The sequence below is a fragment of the Schistocerca serialis genome, chromosome 1, assembly GCF_023864345.2.
Source record: "Schistocerca serialis cubense isolate TAMUIC-IGC-003099 chromosome 1, iqSchSeri2.2, whole genome shotgun sequence".
Taxonomy (NCBI): domain Eukaryota; kingdom Metazoa; phylum Arthropoda; class Insecta; order Orthoptera; family Acrididae; genus Schistocerca; species Schistocerca serialis.
Genome location: NC_064638.1, coordinates 1,045,260,664 through 1,045,278,568, shown reverse-complemented (window position 1 = coordinate 1,045,278,568; position 17,905 = coordinate 1,045,260,664). Strand labels below are relative to the sequence as shown.

Below are 17,905 nucleotides of genomic sequence, written 5' to 3'. Positions count from 1 at the left end.
CAAAAACTTTGTGGATTGTACACTCTCTATCTTCTTATCCATTAGTTTTAACTGGAGGTCCATATCTTGAGTTGCTTTGCCATACTGTATATAATTTGTTTTACTTAGATTAAGTGTTAACTCATTAGCATTAAACCAATGTTGAATATATTTCAGGGCTATATCAGTTGTGGTGGTTAATGATTTTTTATCGTCACTTATAATTATGCTAGTGTCATCTGCGAACAACATTATTTTGGTAGAAATATTAGGATTTTTTATGTCATTTATATAAAGCAATTTATGAAGCTGTCAGACATGTCTGGCCACAAGTGGAAGCCAGGCCATTCACAGTTTTCACAGACCACAAGATGATTACTTTTGCCTTCAGCAGTAACAAGGATGGGTGCTCACCGCAACAATTTAGACAACTTGAATTCATCACCCAGTTCATGACAGACCTGCAGCATATAAAAGGACCTGAGAATGTCATGGAAGATTCCCTGCCATGATTGGAATCAATCTCTGAGGCTATTGGCCACAGGGAGTTAACTTGCAGTGCAAAAGACATACCAACAACTCACCAAATTCTGTTATGATAGTACATTCAGGTTATGTCTGCGGCAAATACTATCTGCTGGTGAACATTTCCGAGTTTGGTGCAACATATCACAGTGAAAACTGCAACTTTTGTACTCAAGAAATTGCGATGGGGATTATTTGACATCATCCATAGGCTGGCTCATCTGGGAATAAACACCAGCATCAAACAGATAATGGACAAATTTGTTTGGCCCAATACAAAGAAGTATTGCTGTAGTTGTGCAAACATGTCCTTCGATTTTCAGAGGGCCAAGGTTGGACAACATGTGCACAAAGCAATAGGACGTTCATCCAGGAATCAAGACCCACCAGTTGAAGAAACACTTAAGCAACATACACTTTGTGGTCAAAAGTATCCAGACACCTGTATGAAAATGACTTACAAGCTTGTGGTGGCCTCCATTGGAAATGCTGGAATTCAGTATGGTGTTGACCCATCCTTAGACTTGATGACAGCTTCCACTCTCACAGGCACATATTCAGTCAGGTGCTGGAAGGTTTCTTGGGGAATGGCAGCCCATTCTTTACAGAGTGCTCCACTGATGAGAGGTATCAATGTCAGTCGGTGAGGCCTGGCATGAAGTCGGCATTTCAAAACATACCAAAGGTGTTCTATAGGAACAGGTCAGAACTCTGTGCAGGCCAGTCCATCGCAGGGATGTATTGTCATGTAGCCAGTCTGCCACTGGCTGTGCATTATGAACAGGTGCTTGATTGTGTTCAAAGATGCGGTCGCCATCCACAAATTGCTATTCAACAGTGAGAAGCAAGAAGATGCTTAAAACATGAATGTAGACCTGTGCTGTGATAGTTCCACACAAAACAACAAGGAGTGCAAGTCCCTACCATCAAAAACAAAACCACACCATAACACCATTTTACTGTTGGCACTACACACACTGGGAGATGATGTTCAGTGGGCATTCGCCATACCCACACCTTGCCATTGGATCGCCACATTGTGTACTGTGATTTGTGACTTCACACAACGCTTTTCCACTGTTCAATCACCCAATGTTTACATTCCTTATACCAAGTGAAGCCTTGTTTGTCATTTACCGATGTGATGCATGGCTTATGAGCAGCCACTCGATCATGAAATCAAAGTTTTCTCACCTCCCATCTAACTCGACTAATGTTGAAGTAATGTTGGAGAGAATAGATACGGTGAATCCTGCAAGGCTGTCCATAAATCCATAAGAGTATGAGAGGGTGGAGATCTTTTATGAACAGCACACTGCATGATGTCCCAGATATGCTCAATAATGTTCATGTCTGCGGAGTTTGGTGGCCGGCAGAAGTGTTTAAACTCAGAAGAGTCTTCCTGGAGCCGCTCTGTAGCTATTGTGGACATGTGGGGCGTCACATTGTCCTGCTGGAATAGCCCAAATCTGTTGGAATGCACAATGGACATGAATGGATGCAGGTGATCAGACAGGATGCTCACATATGTGTCACTTATCAGAGTCATATCTAGATGTATCAGGGATCACATATCACTCCAACTGCATATGCCCCACACCATTACAGAACCTCCACCAGCTTGAGCAGTCTGCTGGTGACATGCAGGGTCCATGGATTCATGAGGTTGTCTCCATACCTGTACACATCCATCAACTCCATACAATTTGAAATGATACTCGTTCAACCAGACAACATGTTTCTGCTCATCAATAGTCCAAAGTTGGTGTTGATGGACCCAGGTGAGGCATAAAGCTTTGTGTCATGCAGTTATCAAGGGTACATGAGTGAACCTTTGGCTCCAAAATCCCATTTCAATGATGTTTCATTGAATGGTTCACATGCTGACACTTGTTGATATCCCAGAAATGAAATCTGAAGGAATACGCGGAAGAGTTGTACTTCTGTCATGTTGAACAATTCTCTTCAGTCATCATTGGTTCCGTTTTTGAAGGACCTTTTTCAAGCTGTATTGATGTCGGAGACTTGATGTTTTACAGATTCCTGATATTCATGGTACTTGTGAAATGGTTGTATAGGAAAATCACAACTTCATCACTGCCTCAGAGATGTTGTGCCCCATTGCTCAAGTACTGACTCTAACACCACATTCAAACTCACTTAAATCTTGATAATCTGCCATTGTAGCAGCAGTAACTGGTCTAACAACTCTGTCAGACACTTGTTGTCTTATATAGGTGCTACTGACTGTGGCAACGTATTCTGCCTGTTTACATATCTCTGTATTGGATTACACATGCCTATACCAGTTTCTTTGGTGCTTCAGTGTAATAGCCAAACCATGACATTAGCTATAAATCTGATAAACTGTCAGTGATCTCATCAAGTGAAAGCCAAGTATAGTGGTCACTATGTCTATTTTTATATCAGCAATAATCTTTTCACACACCTGTTTCAAATAATGCTTGCGCAATGTCCTTTCATCTGGTATATTGTGGCTACCGATACTTCCCAGGAAGCCCTTAAATGTAGGGTTCTTTACCATGTTATGTGGCATATTAGCCAACAAGTCTATATTAAAGCTGTCCACTGAACTACTTGTCATAGAGGAAATTAAAGGTTTAATCTGTCGTTTGTTCTTTCTTGTAGTAACTTGTAAGGTGAGCTGCAGACTCTTTGTGTTGAAGTAAATGTGACTTTTTATCATGACTTGACAAACTAAATCAAATGAACACTAAGAAGATGGCAATAACTAAAATATGATTGTGATCATATGAAAATGTTAACTACAGTAGAATCACTTATGCATGTCCATAAACTAATTTAAATTTCAATTTGAAAATCTGAGAGAAGAAGACTGGCAAAAAGACTGGTAGATAACATGAATGATGAAAATAACTTGTGTTTTCTTTCTTGTTTTTTACAGACTTGGAAAAGAATTACTCAGCTTTTAGTTGCAAAACTGGTCTTCCCCGGTCCACTGCCACAGAAGCCCAGTTTTTGCCAATTTTGGTATAGGCATGACAAAATTACACTTTAAGTGCACTACTCAATATGAGGCAACACACCATGAACTTTTACTTCATACACATACACACACACACACACACACACACACACACACACACACACACACACACACACAAGTGTCGCCAATTTGTTCCTTTGGTATAGCTTTCTATTGTCGGATGGCATTTAAGTAATGGATGGCTGAGTTTGTTCCAGTGCAGCAGCATGTGAACATATTCTCTAAACAATAATGCTTCATAGACAGTGTTAATTTCAAACTACAAAAATAGAGTCAAGCTCAAAAATGCAGCAGAATAAAGACAAGCAACATTGAGCCATACACACTCTGACTTGAGTGCAGTGCACAAATTTATTTATTATGTCTTTTCTTAATGTGCAAATTGAGAAATTGATTTTCCTTAGTATTAATTCAGAAAAACTTTTAAAAACCGTGTTTTCTGCAAAATTCCTATTTATACCCTTGTAGACCTGTGTGTATGATGTAACCCATTTTAGATTTGATGAGGTAATGACTAGAACCAGGTTGAGAACACTTTTCCACACCACCATCATTTGGAACTTCCGCCCCCTTCATTTTTTCACATAAGTAAGAAATCATTTGGTGCTTCCCTCATTTTTCTTTACATCATACATTAATTGCTGTTCTTTGGGCCCTTGTTAAGGCCTTTAAAAATAAATCTTATTCAAGTGGGTACAGAAATAGAATGTTTTCACTACTAGATGTGATACACCCAGTGTAAAAATTTTGCACTAGAGGTGTCTCTCACACCCATCTCAGCTTGGCATCCCACACACATCTCAGCTTGGCATCCCAAGTGGCCTTTTGCAATGCTTGGGCCTAAAACAGGCCCTGCTTATGACCAAGGTCTTTGTTGGTAGGGCTGATCTTTTTTAAGAAGATGAATCTTTTCTTTTCACTTAAGAATATTTTCTTTTGTCACATCAAAGCCTGAACTTCTACACCAGTTATAATTATCATCCACTCCCTAAATCTTTAGTGTTTTTCATCATAAACTTTATTACCTGTACTTGTCTTTTTTGATTTAATATTTCGCAGGGGAAAGACATGTTAATTGTTGTGGAGAGAGTGAGTTGAAGATCAACAACCTTTTTACCTGTGTAATGTTCTCAGTATATTTGCAATCAGTTACCTTTATCCAAATTAAACTTGTTTGTATTTAGAGTCTGTTAATTTACTACATACATATTTTCTCTTGAAAAATATACAGAGTTTGTTCCACCATTTAATGTAAGAAAATTTTTAAGAATTAAATAACTGCAATCAGATGCTTCAGTCTTAACTATATCTATCATTATTACATAGAAAATTTTTAAGAATTAAATAACTGCAATCAGATGCTTCAGTCTTAACTATATCTATCATTATTACATATGTGTAGCTTTGAGAGATCAAATAGTGAAGGCATCACATGATGAAATAGTTATGGCCTAGTAGACATCTTCAGATAGCACAGGATATATTGAATTTAATTAATAAAAGGAGAAAATATAAAATGCAGCAGATGAAGCAGGTGAAAGGGTTTACAAATGTCTAAAAAATGAGACTGATAGGAAGTGCAAAATGACTAACAAGGAGTGGCCAGAGAACAAATGTAATGATTTAGAAGCATAGATCACTAGAGGAAAGGTGGATACCGGATACCACCTACAAGAAAATTAAAGAAGCCTTTGGAGAAAAGAGAAATAGCTGTATGAATATCAAGAGCTCAGATGGAGACCCAGTTCTAAGCAAAGACGGGAAAGCTGAAATGTGGAAACAGTGTACAGAGGGTCTATACAAGGGAGATGAACTTGAAGACAATAGTATAGAAACGAAACAGGACATAGGTGAACATGAGATGGGGGAACAAAATACTGTGAGAAGAATGTGACACAGCAGTGAATGACCTAAGTCGAAACGAAGCCCCAGGAGAAGACAATGTTCTATCTGAGCTACTGATAGCCTCCATCTAGTGAGCAAGATGTGTGAGATAGGCAAAATACCTTCAGACTTCAAGAAGGATATAATAATTCTAATTCCAAAGAAAGCAGGTGCTGACAGGTGTGAATATTATCAAACTATCAGTTTAGTATTTCATGGTTGCAAAATATTAACATGAGTTCTTTGCAGAAGAATGGAAAAACTGACAGAAGTGAATCTTGGAGAGAATCAGTTTGGATTCCAGAGAAATGAGGGAACATGTGAGGCAATACTGGCCCAATGATTTATCTTAAAAGAAAGGCAAACCTGTGTTTATAGAATTTTTTGACATAGAGAAAGCTTTTGACAATGTTGTCTGGAATACTCTCTTTGAAATTCTGGAGGTAGGAGAGGTAAAATACAGTGAGTGAAAGACTATGTACAATTTGTACAGAAACCAGACATCAGATACAAGAGCCAAGGGGCATGAAAAGGAAGCTGTGGTTGAGAAGGAAGTGAGACAGGCTTGTTGCCTATCACCGATGTTATTCAATTTGTACACTTAGAAAGCAGTAAATGAAACCAAACAAAAATCTGGAGTAGAAACTGAAGTTCAGGAAGAAGAAACAAAAGCTCTGAGGTTTGCTGATGACACTGTAATTCTATCGGAGACAGTAAAGGACTTAGAGGGGCAGCTGAATGGAATGACAGTGATATTCATACATACAATACAAAAGGAGAAATGATTTACAATGTACATCAGTCAATCTTACTGAGGAACACAAAAGAGTAAAAATCTTTGATCACAAACTGAGTGATGTAAAAGATTCAAAGGATAATAAAACTAACTTGAAATACAAACTCTCTCTACTCTACATGACAATTTCGGAATGTGTACTGATATGGTTGTGTGTGTGTGTGTGTGTGTGTGTGTGTGTGTGTGTGTGTGTGTGTGAGAGAGAGAGAGAGAGAGAGAGAGAGAGAGAGAGAGAGAGAGAGAGAGAGAGAGAGAGAGAGAGATGTACTGTACAAAACTCTGTAGTATGCATGTAAGTAACAATAATAATAATAATAACATGCTGAACATAAAAAAATCCGTGGAATCTGCAAATAACTAAACAACAAACTAGCTTACTTTCTAGTCAAAGACAGACTTATGTCTGATGTAAATGATTTACAGTGGCTTAATTACCAGAAACAAAATGTGCACAAAAGTTTATATCTTAAATAATGTCTTTGCATATTTTGATTGGGTACCTGGCACTACAGGTATCAAATTTATGGTAATTGCTGAAACTGCAAAGAACACTATCAGTAGAGAAAATTTTTCTTAATGCATTCTTCACTGGTGTGAGGGTAGCTGAATCCACTGATAACTCTTAGATAACAGTAAAACACTGAACTGTAATGTTTATGTCTAAGAACTCAAGGTTGCTATAGAAAAAAAAACTCAGCATATCTCTAATTTTGTCAAAAACATATTTGTCTTTGAAATAAACTTTAACTGCTGTAAATGAAATTGTTTCTTCTTCATTTAAATGATGGAAAAATAACTGTATTTATTTTGTTTGAGGGATGTGTCACTGCATGTTACTAATGAATTTTGATACTGGAAAAATGTTTTCTAATAAGGAATTTTTTGTGTCAGTGTCAAATAGAAAATAACAACATCTTTGTCATTAATTTTAATATGTTACATGATTTAAGAGAGATGATGATGATACATTGTTTATGTAGATGGAGATAAATTCTAATGGAGTATTACTGTAAGAGATCTATTTTAGATTATGCAACTTTAAGCATTCAGTTGAGCAAGTACACAATTCCAGAATGAAATTTTCACTCTGCACCAGAGTGTGAGCTGATATGAAACTTCCTGGTAGATTAAAACTGTGAGCTGGACCAAGACTTGAACTCAGGACGTTTGCCTTTCACGGGCAAGTGCTCTACCAACTAAGCTACCCAAGCACAACTCATGACCTGTCATCACAGCTTTATGTCTGCCAGTAACTTGTCTCCTACCTTCCAAACTTCACAGAAGCTCTCCTGCTAGAGCACTTCCCATGAAAGGCAAAGTTCCCAAGTTCCCAGTCTTGATCCGGCACACAATTTCAGTCTATCAGGAAGTTTCATGTACACAATTTTTCACAAGTTAAACACCTCTTTCAGTCCATATATCACCTTTCATTATGAGTACAGACATTCACATGCTTTTATTGTTGCAAAATACTAGCTTAAATTGAACACATTAAGGGGTAACAAATTTCTAATTCAGTCAGGAAGTCATTGTTACAGTAACTTTTCAAATTTATGATTTAGTAGCTTTAAAATTATTTTTTCTTGTCTGCAGTGCCTGCAGCTGAGACTCATAGGAATGCTTTTCCTGCAAAAACATGGAAAATAATATTAGAATTTCATATAGTTTGTTTGAAAATTTATCTATTTTGTTCTTCTCTTTGAGAAAAGAGAGATTTAAATAACTTCATAACACTCCTAGACAATAAGTGATAATAATAAGATTTATAATTTTATGCTTTTAATAGTTCCTCTTTTACTGTGGATATTTTGGATGGCAGTAGCATACAAAAATAATATATTGTACTGTGTTATGATCTGTAATGATAAAAATAATATCATATGACAACCAGGAAAGGATATTATGTGCAGTGTATTCCTTTGTTCAAACAACAGAATCAGGTGATGATGTTGATGGGTGGGTTTTCTGGTGTTCTCTACATTTGAATCTTTGGTGGTCACACTACAAGTGTGATTAAAATAATTATTGAAAGTTTTGTTAAAATAAACTAACTGAATCTCTCTCTCTCTCTCTCTCTCTCTCTCTCTCTCTCTCTCTCTCTCTCTCTCTCTCTCACACACACACACACACACACACACACACAAGTAGTATAAAATACTTGATATTAAAATACAATAGCAGATCCATGCGCTTAGAAGTGTTTGGAAAAAGCACATTGGAACCCCTTAGTCCAGCCACATTTGCACTTAGAATCACTGCAAATCTTGGGTATAGGTAGAGCAGTAAGTTTTGCATATTTTCATTAAATAATGTCATATGGTATAATTTTCTGGGTAACTCATCTTTAAGAAAAAAAATATTCATTGTGCAAAAATGTGCTGTAAGAATAATCATCTTGTTGACATCTGTTTAAGGATTTGGGCATTGTGACTACTTCTTTACAGTACATTTATTCCCTCATGAAGTTTGCTATAAATAATCCACTACAGTTCAAAAGGAACAACGAGGTACAAAATTACAATACCAGAAGCAAGAACGATGCTCATTACTCCACATTAAGCTTGTCTGCAGTACAAAAAGGGGTGCACAATCCTGCAAACAAAAACTTTTTGATCACTTACCCAGTGATATTAAATGTCTTACAGACAGAAAAGCAAAATTTGATAACAAAATGAGAAAGTTTCTTCTTGACAACTCCTTCTATTCTGTAGAAGAATTTTTATTACTGTAACATGTAAAAGGTGGTGGGTATCTCATCTGTATATCTTTTTTTTAATAGGAAAAAAAAGACCTTAGAAATGTTCAAATGTAACCATATGTACAAATTATTTCGCAATGTGAATATAAAATGACCCGTTCCACATCATTATGAACTGTCATGCAAAATGATCATTGGAATATGTAACTAACTAGCTAGAATGCTAATATCCTGCAAGAGGGACAGTAAATTCCATTATAGTGCATCCCTGATAAGCTTACTGCAGCTCTATGTGCCCTGGCATCCAGCAGAGTGATAAACCTACAGCTGTATTCTTAGTTGGTAGAGGGGGTCATGTGGCAGCAGAATAATTTTTTCTGCTAGGTACCTCAGACAAATTGTTTGGGGGCAAATTATGTACCTGGAGCAGATCAGAAAATTCTTTCTTTGATAATGGCTCAGGATTTCATATAGCTTCAACACTGTACCTCAGTAATGCAATACGAGTGAGAATAGCAGAATGAAAGACTTCAGACTCTCCTGCTCAGACCCATCTATGTGCACTGTAATAAAATTGCAGTGCTTATCTAAAATTTAAGCTGAATATTCAAAAAATAACATTTACAGTGCTTTACCTTTATTATTATTTTATTTTAATGCTAGGTCTCCTGGATCTTCAGAGGAGCTTTGGTGACTATTTGTTCCAATGTTGGAAGAAAAATAAATATTTCAAAAAGACCTCACTGACCTCTGACTGTTAAAAATTCATCTCATTGTATATGTGAGAAATACTATGGTGTACTGGTGATGGGGGAACCATAAATTTTATTGGCCTCCTATATCTTGAAGCTTTACCGTCTGATAGAATCTGGTGGCTAAGCAGCCTCTGTACAGAAGCTGTGAACGGGAGTTGTGTTAAAATCCCCTGTGGCCAGCCTAATTCCTTTGTAGTAGGCTGTATTAATTTCCTTTTGGTGAGAAACGTAGTGAGATGAATAAATCAAGCAACCACAATCAATTATAATAATTTTTTTATAATCCTGGAGCAAATAAGCTTAATTTGTTTTCATTGTCTTGTAATTGATGCATATTTCTATGTCAAGTTCTTTAAGGGACCATGCTTTCAGATCCCTTAGATGTAGCACTCTAACAAGTCTGTTATCAAAACTGAGGCCCAGAAACTTAAATCTTTGAAATTTAAAATGGTATATCGCATTCTAGTTTCAGAAATATTAAAAACATAGTATGAATATATATTTCTAAGAAGAAAATTTAAAACCAATATGCTTTACCTACTCCTACAGCCTTGTAATTGTGAGTTACAACAGCCACATGGCACCTGAGGGAGTGAAGGATGATTAGAAAGTCAAAAACTCATCCACAAATATGAAGCTCTAAATAGAGCTTCTAAAGGGAATGTTAGTTACAAGAGGCTCACATCTAAATCCTGTATTGAGGAACACTGTTGTATTCCCCAGACTGATCAGATAGGATATCACTAACTCAGTATTAAAAGTAGTATGAGGAAAGAAATAATTACAATAAATGAGTAGACTTCCACAGAAACCATATGAATGGAGCTATCTAAGAATACTGTACCTTTGTGAAGTATCACTGGCCTAATCAAGATCAAAGAAAACAACTATAAAGTCATGCCTGTGCAGAATAGGGTGTTATAGACCAGCCCCTGCCTGGGTTAGGTTATCCACTAGTGCAAAACACACTGAAATGACTAAGGAGCTGTGTGAATTCTAAGATACAAGGAAGGTAGCAGTTGACTGTTTACTGTAAGATGTTTCCTACATGGCTAATGAGGGAAAAGTTATAATAGCTCTTCATATGTCTGTTCCTTCCCAAGTGTGAGGAGAAGATTTGAAATTACTTGTTTCCATGACTCAGAAAATGGTCCCATTTAATACATAACAATAAAATTTGTGGTATGTTGCCTCAATAAACTATTGTGTCTTTTCTTATTACATAGTGAGGTATCAAATGCTACAGAAAAGGCTGAATCCAGCTCACACAGAGAAAAGGCAGTTGTCAGCTTCACTGTTTATGGAACTGAAGTCTCCCAATCACTTCGCTAATGCAATCACTTAGCAGAAAACTGAACCCTGGCTACCAGCAGTAATGATTTGAGTGAGGTGCACTGCCATAGGTTGAATGGTAGTTTGAATAATGTTATTCATCAATGCAGCATTAATAGGTCATCTTGCACCTATAATTGAAAGACTCCTGGTGGTATCTCACACAAATGAAGATTTTAAGGAAATGAAAAATTGTTACCAATATCTGTTCCTTTTATCCTTAATAATTCAGTGGCACTTTGTCAACACCACATCAAAAGCTGTCAGACTTTCAGCAGGTGACTGACATTTGAACCTAAACAGAGCCATACATCAGCTTTTGTTTGTAAAGCAGGACTGTTTACACAAGCAGGTGACAGACTGTCTTCATATAAGTTCTGAAGAACTGTATTAGCAGTTTGGTGGGTCCAATTTTTTATTCATTTAATTCGTTTTGATCTTAAAATGCAGGAAGCTGGCTGTACAATGTAGTTTACTTTGCTAAGTATCCATTTTAGTGGCTTTCTTTCAAGCACTGTTCTATTTACCAGGAACATCCAGTTGGACAGAGCTTCACTAGATTGTAAATTGTTAACCAGATACCACTGGGTAGTGTTTGCAAGCACAGGAGGACATACTGAAAGAATGATGGCAGAAAGCAATTCTAAAATGGTGCTGAAGTGCATAATTTCATCCATTTTTGGGAGACATATTGTTCTGCCCAGGTGATTATGGTGGTGAACCTTGATTGTATATTGTGTACATCAACATCTCCACAAACAGAACCTAAGCTGAGGGAGTTGTAGGATATGTTTGTTGATAGCCTCATCAATGATGGCTTCATGCAGTGGCAGGTAAAAGGAACAGTTCATTGTCATATATGACATATGCACTGTAGCAGCAACTGACTGCTAGATTGTGCTGAGAGGGAGAAGTGACCAGAGGTATTTTTTGTTGACACAAATATTGTCACTACTATTTTAGCTCTCTACCTGCTGAGGTCAACTTTTCTGCAGGCCTTTAATATATGGGTATCGATGCCTCACCTGTGCAAAGAATCTCAATTCCCTCACATAAATCCTGAGTCATTTTATATACCGATCCAGAATGGGGGTCACTTTATCAGTTAAGTTTTATTTGATCCTGATCCTTACCCTTCTGCCAAGGTGAGGTAACTCTGAAGTACGGGAAGTTGTTAGGCAAACTTCATACATGATATCATTATATTCTCTAGTGGTTCATCAGACATTGTAAAGGATGCATGATGTCATAGTTTTAGTGTTATTATTTTTCATTTATTAGCACTGTTCATTAAAAGTTTGTCTTTTGGAGACAATGCTGAAGCTTTAGTTACAGTAATATTACTTCTTTTTCCTCTGACTGCCTCTTGGGAAGATCTGGTGACATATTTTTCTATGCACTGGACCTTCCACACTGGATACAGTGGTACATTTAGGTTATGATTCCATTTTGTAACTGCATTTAATGTAGGTGCATTTTTTATCACCTGTATCTATCACTGCCTTAGTGTCAACTCTAGTCTGCAGAATGGAATGTTACACCAGTGAGGTGACAAACTTTAGGATGTTAAGTAATTCAATGATATTAAATCATGTAAACTATGATATATGTTCTGAAACTTTGATTTCATGCATATTTTTCCTTTTATGAAGACCATAGTCTATCTGCAGGAAGCTTGCCCAAGTAACTGACACAAAGAGGCAGATACCCATTTCATGTGCAGGTGAACCACACTTCCCACAGGTTGCCTGAAGACCTTTACACATGAAGGTAGTACATCAAAATCACAAACACATGAACATTTCATAGGATTTGGCATATGGAAATAAACTATGAGGCAGGTAACAGCAGCTGCAACTCATTCTGGGTACTTCTCATTTTATTTTATTTATTTTTTGTTTTTCTTTTTTCGTGGACCACACTTGTAATATGGGCAATGAGACCAAGGCCTTTGTTTCCTGTAACACACAACATTCCACCTCTGCATTACATGGGAATGCTGAAGCATACAAAGATTTTGCAGTTAAAGAAGTCTGGCTAAGCTCAGCGGTCTCCTGTTCAGGAACCATCAGGCACACCGAACTAGTAGCTAAGTTAGACTGAGCTCTCTTAGGTGCTTGCCATATAGCATGACTCAAGAAGGATATGTCGCTTACTAAGTGCTATGGATATGATCAGTATTATTCCCAAATAACAGAATCACAAAATACAATCTTAATAAATGAAAAGCACCAGTTTGCTTTTGTTCTACAATATTGTAGAACAAAAGCAAACTGGTGCTTTTCATTTATTATAATGTTGTTCTACCAAGAACCGACGGAAGATTCTGCTAATAAAATACAATCTTCACTAGATAGTAAAATTATTGAGCAGTGGAAAAACACATGAATAAGATGTAAATAACAAGTTGAAATCATGATCAGCATCCAAACTTGAGTTCAGACTTGGATTCTGTTTCAGTGAGTGTGCATGCATGCATGCTGCACCCAACACTCACCATCATGCGCATGTGTGCCTACACACACACACACACACACACACACACACACACAGCTACATCAGTATGGCTAGCAGTCTATACCATGTGTGTGTGTGTGTGTGTGTGAACTCATATCTGAATGTTGAGGTATTTGTTTCTGTTGCTATGCACTGTTCAGTGCTTACAGTATTTGCCACCTGGTTATCTTTCTGTATTTTGGTTTGTATCGAGGATTTCCATTAACATATCAAAATGTGTTTGTTAACCCTACAGTGATGGAAGTAGTTAAATTTAATATATTTTTGCATTAAAAATTTTTCAAAATGTGTGAGCAGATGACTAATATTGCAACAAAGAATATACCCCTTGGTGTACAGTCTATTACTGATCAGCTAGCTTCATGAGAGAAGTTGAATTGTTAGTGCCTTTGGAGTACGGTAATGTGCTTGGATCATTGCCAAACACTGCCACTGATTGATATGTTTTACATAATCAGATAATCAGTATACCAGGTGCTGCTGAAATAATGACTCAAAGGATGACATCAACACCAAAGTATGGATGAAAGGATCTAATCAGCAATTGGCATGTCTGAACATTGAAGAGGAAAGAGGATTGTCACAAAGTACAGAGGGGTTGGCAGATACGGGTCACAACAAAACTCAGTCAACATATTGAGAAAACTCTTTCTAAAATAATAAATAAAATACCACAATAATAATAATAACATTAAAAATTCTGCCACCACTTGGTGAGTAGATTTTCTATCCATCCAATTAAATAATTTTGTAAATAAAAATTACCAGTGTCATAGGGATCATGCAAATGATGTTAAATGCCACAATAATGATTGGAAGAAAGTAGTACATTCTGATGATCATATGTTCATCTTTTCCCAAGCAACAATCGGAAGTCAAACATATAAATGTCATATACTTCTTAGTGAATCTGTGACACCTTTGTATATTCTATGTGACACAGGAGTACCCTGCAGCTAAGACTGAAGCCAGGCTATTGCAAAGCAGCTTCAAAAGTCCATGTCCACAAGACTTGCAGTATTTACAAGCATAAGCCCTGAGTAGATAATGGCTGTAACAAGTAGTATAGTACTAGAAAGCAGTATTCATGTTGCACAGAAACATATGAACACAAACACAATAACATCATTCAATTCATTCACTCATTCCTTCTTTGTGTTATGTATATCTTATAGCGAAGGAGAACTTTTCTAGTGCCTCTGCAATGATAAAAATTTACAGAAAAGTTAATTTACCCATGTTAATGGGTATTGAGCTCCATAGCTGTGAACTGAATTACTTGAATAAATATAACCAGCCACTTTTTAAATAGCTTTATTTATGCCAAGACATGTTTCAGGCTTTCATCAGTCTTCGCTGGTGCACAACATTGAGTGAAACTAAAAGTGTTTGTGCTAAGAATATAAAAGCAAAAAGAGAATTATAAGTTATAGAACAAAATAAAAAAAAAACAGCATTTAAAATGCAGTCAATTAAAATATTGTACTGATGAAGGTATAATTGTATTAAATGATCTGGAGATTGGTGAAAACTGAAAATGCATTTGGCTTCAATAAAACTCTATAATAAAAAGGCTGATTGCCATATTTCTTCAAGCAGCTTTAGATAATACTTGTCTGAAATAATTTCTGTAGCACATTCTTCAATTAATTTTCATTATTGCACAATAGTCTAAATGTTGTTTGAAAATTGTATAAACTGACATAATACAATCAACAGGAGAATTCCTCCTGAACAAAAAATTGATCTTTTAATGAACTATGTGAGTTAGATGAGAAGTTTTCAGACTGACATGGAGATATTATTGAAGTAAATAAAATTTTGTTTCTGTGGTATTGATGGACATAGTGCACTAGTATAAGTCAAGTGTCAATTTAACATGCAGAATAGGCTGCCTCATAGGCTTCTTAAATTTCTAATTTTGTGAATGTTTTGTTTTAAAGAATAAACAAGAGTACCAAATAGAATGTCTAAAACATTCAGAATGGTTTATCACCAAAATAAATAAATCAAAAATTAGTGAGGTTCATAAGAAGCCTCCTCAATGATTTTCAAATGTGTTCATATTTCGTCGCATATGATCCCTGTGAGGGTCAACAAATAATTGCTACCATACATGGAAACTTGTAATCAAAGAAGATGATGTAGAGAGTTCAGTGAATCTGCCTGCTGCTCCATATCCATTTGAAATAGCTTTGATCTCACAAAAACTCTGTCATTTGTTTTTTACACGACAAACTGTCTGTCATATCTATTTCAGCTCTATGTGTTCAATAGTTTGGTCACCGTTTACTGAAAGATTTTATCCTTACAACTAACCAAATTGTACACACTTGTATCAGATGTTGAAGTTCACAATTGGATTTGTCTTGTCGACCATGGATATAGCACATCATCTACATATACATTTTCGCTTTTTGTGGCTTGCAGAATTATATATGAGACATCTTTCACAGTTACAAAGACATCACAGAGTGGACCATAGTCTCTCAAAACTTCCTGTACTGCAAGACCCAAACAGTGTAAACCTAAATGTCATATGGAATTGTTTGCTGAAATATCCCACAGGGTAGGTTCAGCTGCCCATTGGAAAGGATGTTCTTCTGCCTTGCAAAATAGCCTCTTTTCTTACAGATATGTGAGAGTTGTGTTGTATGCATAGTTTCAGTATTCAGGTGAGTGTAATGGATGTGTGTATAGTGTAGTATCATCATGATGATGAGAGAAGGGAAGGCATGAAATCTGATGCAGCAACTGCTCCTCTGAAATAGCATCAAGAAGACAGCCAAGATTAATATCTCGACCTCATGGATGGAAGAGCATCAATTTGTGATTTAATCCAAGACATTTTCAAAAACACTGGTGGTGAGAAATGTTACACCATCACTCCTGCTAACCAAATACTGGCTGATCCGGACATGTTATTTTTTTCTGACAAAACATGGCTGCATTTAATGCAGTATGTGAACTTGAAGAACAATCAACGTTGAAGTCCTGGGACTCCTCATTAGTTACATCATAGAGACTCCATATGACAACACAAGAGTGTTTTGTGCAGTTAACATCATACAAATTAATGGACTGGTCTTTTTCTGCCATACCATAACTTCTTAAAGGTGTGTGAACAATATACTTCAACCTCTTTTTCAGAGAACTGAAAACTAATAACTATGTTGATTTAATGCAGGTCAGTGCAAGAGCACACAGTGGCAATGTATCTCTGACAATATTACAGGTACAGTTCTTATTGTCAGTTTCCATGGAAGTCAGAATGTCATACTTGGTCATACTACATAGATGTAGTACAGTACACTATGTTCTCCCTGATCCCTGCGTCCCCTGTACAGGATCCTTGGATCTACCACTTGCACACTACTCATAGGCAACAAGGGGTGTTAGATCCTCTAAATCATGAAGAGGAGACAGTATCCACAGGAGAGTATAATAGTTGAGATACCTTCGGTGTCTCTGTTACGTGTCTCTTGGCAGCCTGCCAAACACACAATTTGCAGCAGCTTTAAATATAACAACATTTCAGGAGATTTGCAGCTGCTTATAAACAGGAAACAGCTCATCTATACCTGAGAACAGCATTAACTGTGAGGGCTTCATTGTGGCTCGTACAAAGTTTTCCTGAAGAGTAAACAAACAAAACTAAGCTCTTTCTGAGTTCCTGGATCCATTGCACTACAATAATTACATTTTTCTGTGCAAAAATGAGCTATTAATACCTAAGAAAGTGATTATGAGAGCATATCAGAATTTTATCCTAATTCTAATCCCACCGATTTCAACTTTACTTCTCAACTGCCTTGTCCTGATTAATCATAGGTGGCTCTGCTATAGTAGCTGATGGTGATGGTTCTGCTGCTGTAACAGGTGGTGGCTGATATGCTACTGTTTGTGGTTGGCATGCTACAGTTGGTTCTGCTGTTTCATCTTGTGCTAACTGCAATCAACATTTCCAGAACTTTATAGCTGAGAAATTTCTTACTCTTTTGTGACATTCGCCTGCTTTATTTCCTCATTGATTGTCCTTGGTATCAATATACTGTGTAGCTATACTGTATGAAAAATGGGAGGGTGGAAGTTCAACACTGACTACTTTAAATGATGTGGCCGACAGGTGCACATTTGCGTTTCACAGTTCTTTTTCACTGTTCACAACCCCCCCCCCCCCCCCCCCCCCCCAAAAAAAAAACCAGTTATATGGCCAGTCCACTATAAGTTAACTTTTATAATCCTCATTAACACATTCAAGCAAACATCCACATACTGCTACAATAGTTTACTGATGAATGTCTAAGAGCAGTAAAATCTTAACCACACAATTCAAAGTTCTTGCAGAATAATACAGTACATATTGAACAGACACTGTCATTGTTTTAACA

The 17,905-nt window shown here is 36.8% G+C and overlaps 1 protein-coding gene across 5 annotated transcripts in view; it reads right to left on the bottom strand.

The window, feature by feature from the left end:
- Window positions 1–17,905, bottom strand: part of LOC126414647 (parathyroid hormone/parathyroid hormone-related peptide receptor-like) — a 510,473-nt gene that overhangs the window by 37,368 nt on the left and 455,200 nt on the right. Inside the window, exon 12 of one of the 5 annotated variants that reach the window (XM_050083366.1) lies at window positions 7,128–7,838. The exons of the other annotated variants lie outside the window; for them this stretch is intronic. Within the exon in view, the coding sequence (XP_049939323.1) occupies window positions 7,822–7,838 (17 nt within the window). The 3' untranslated portion in view covers window positions 7,128–7,821. Of the gene's footprint in view, window positions 1–7,127; window positions 7,839–17,905 lie in introns of those variants that run through there. 5 annotated transcript variants of the gene reach the window in all.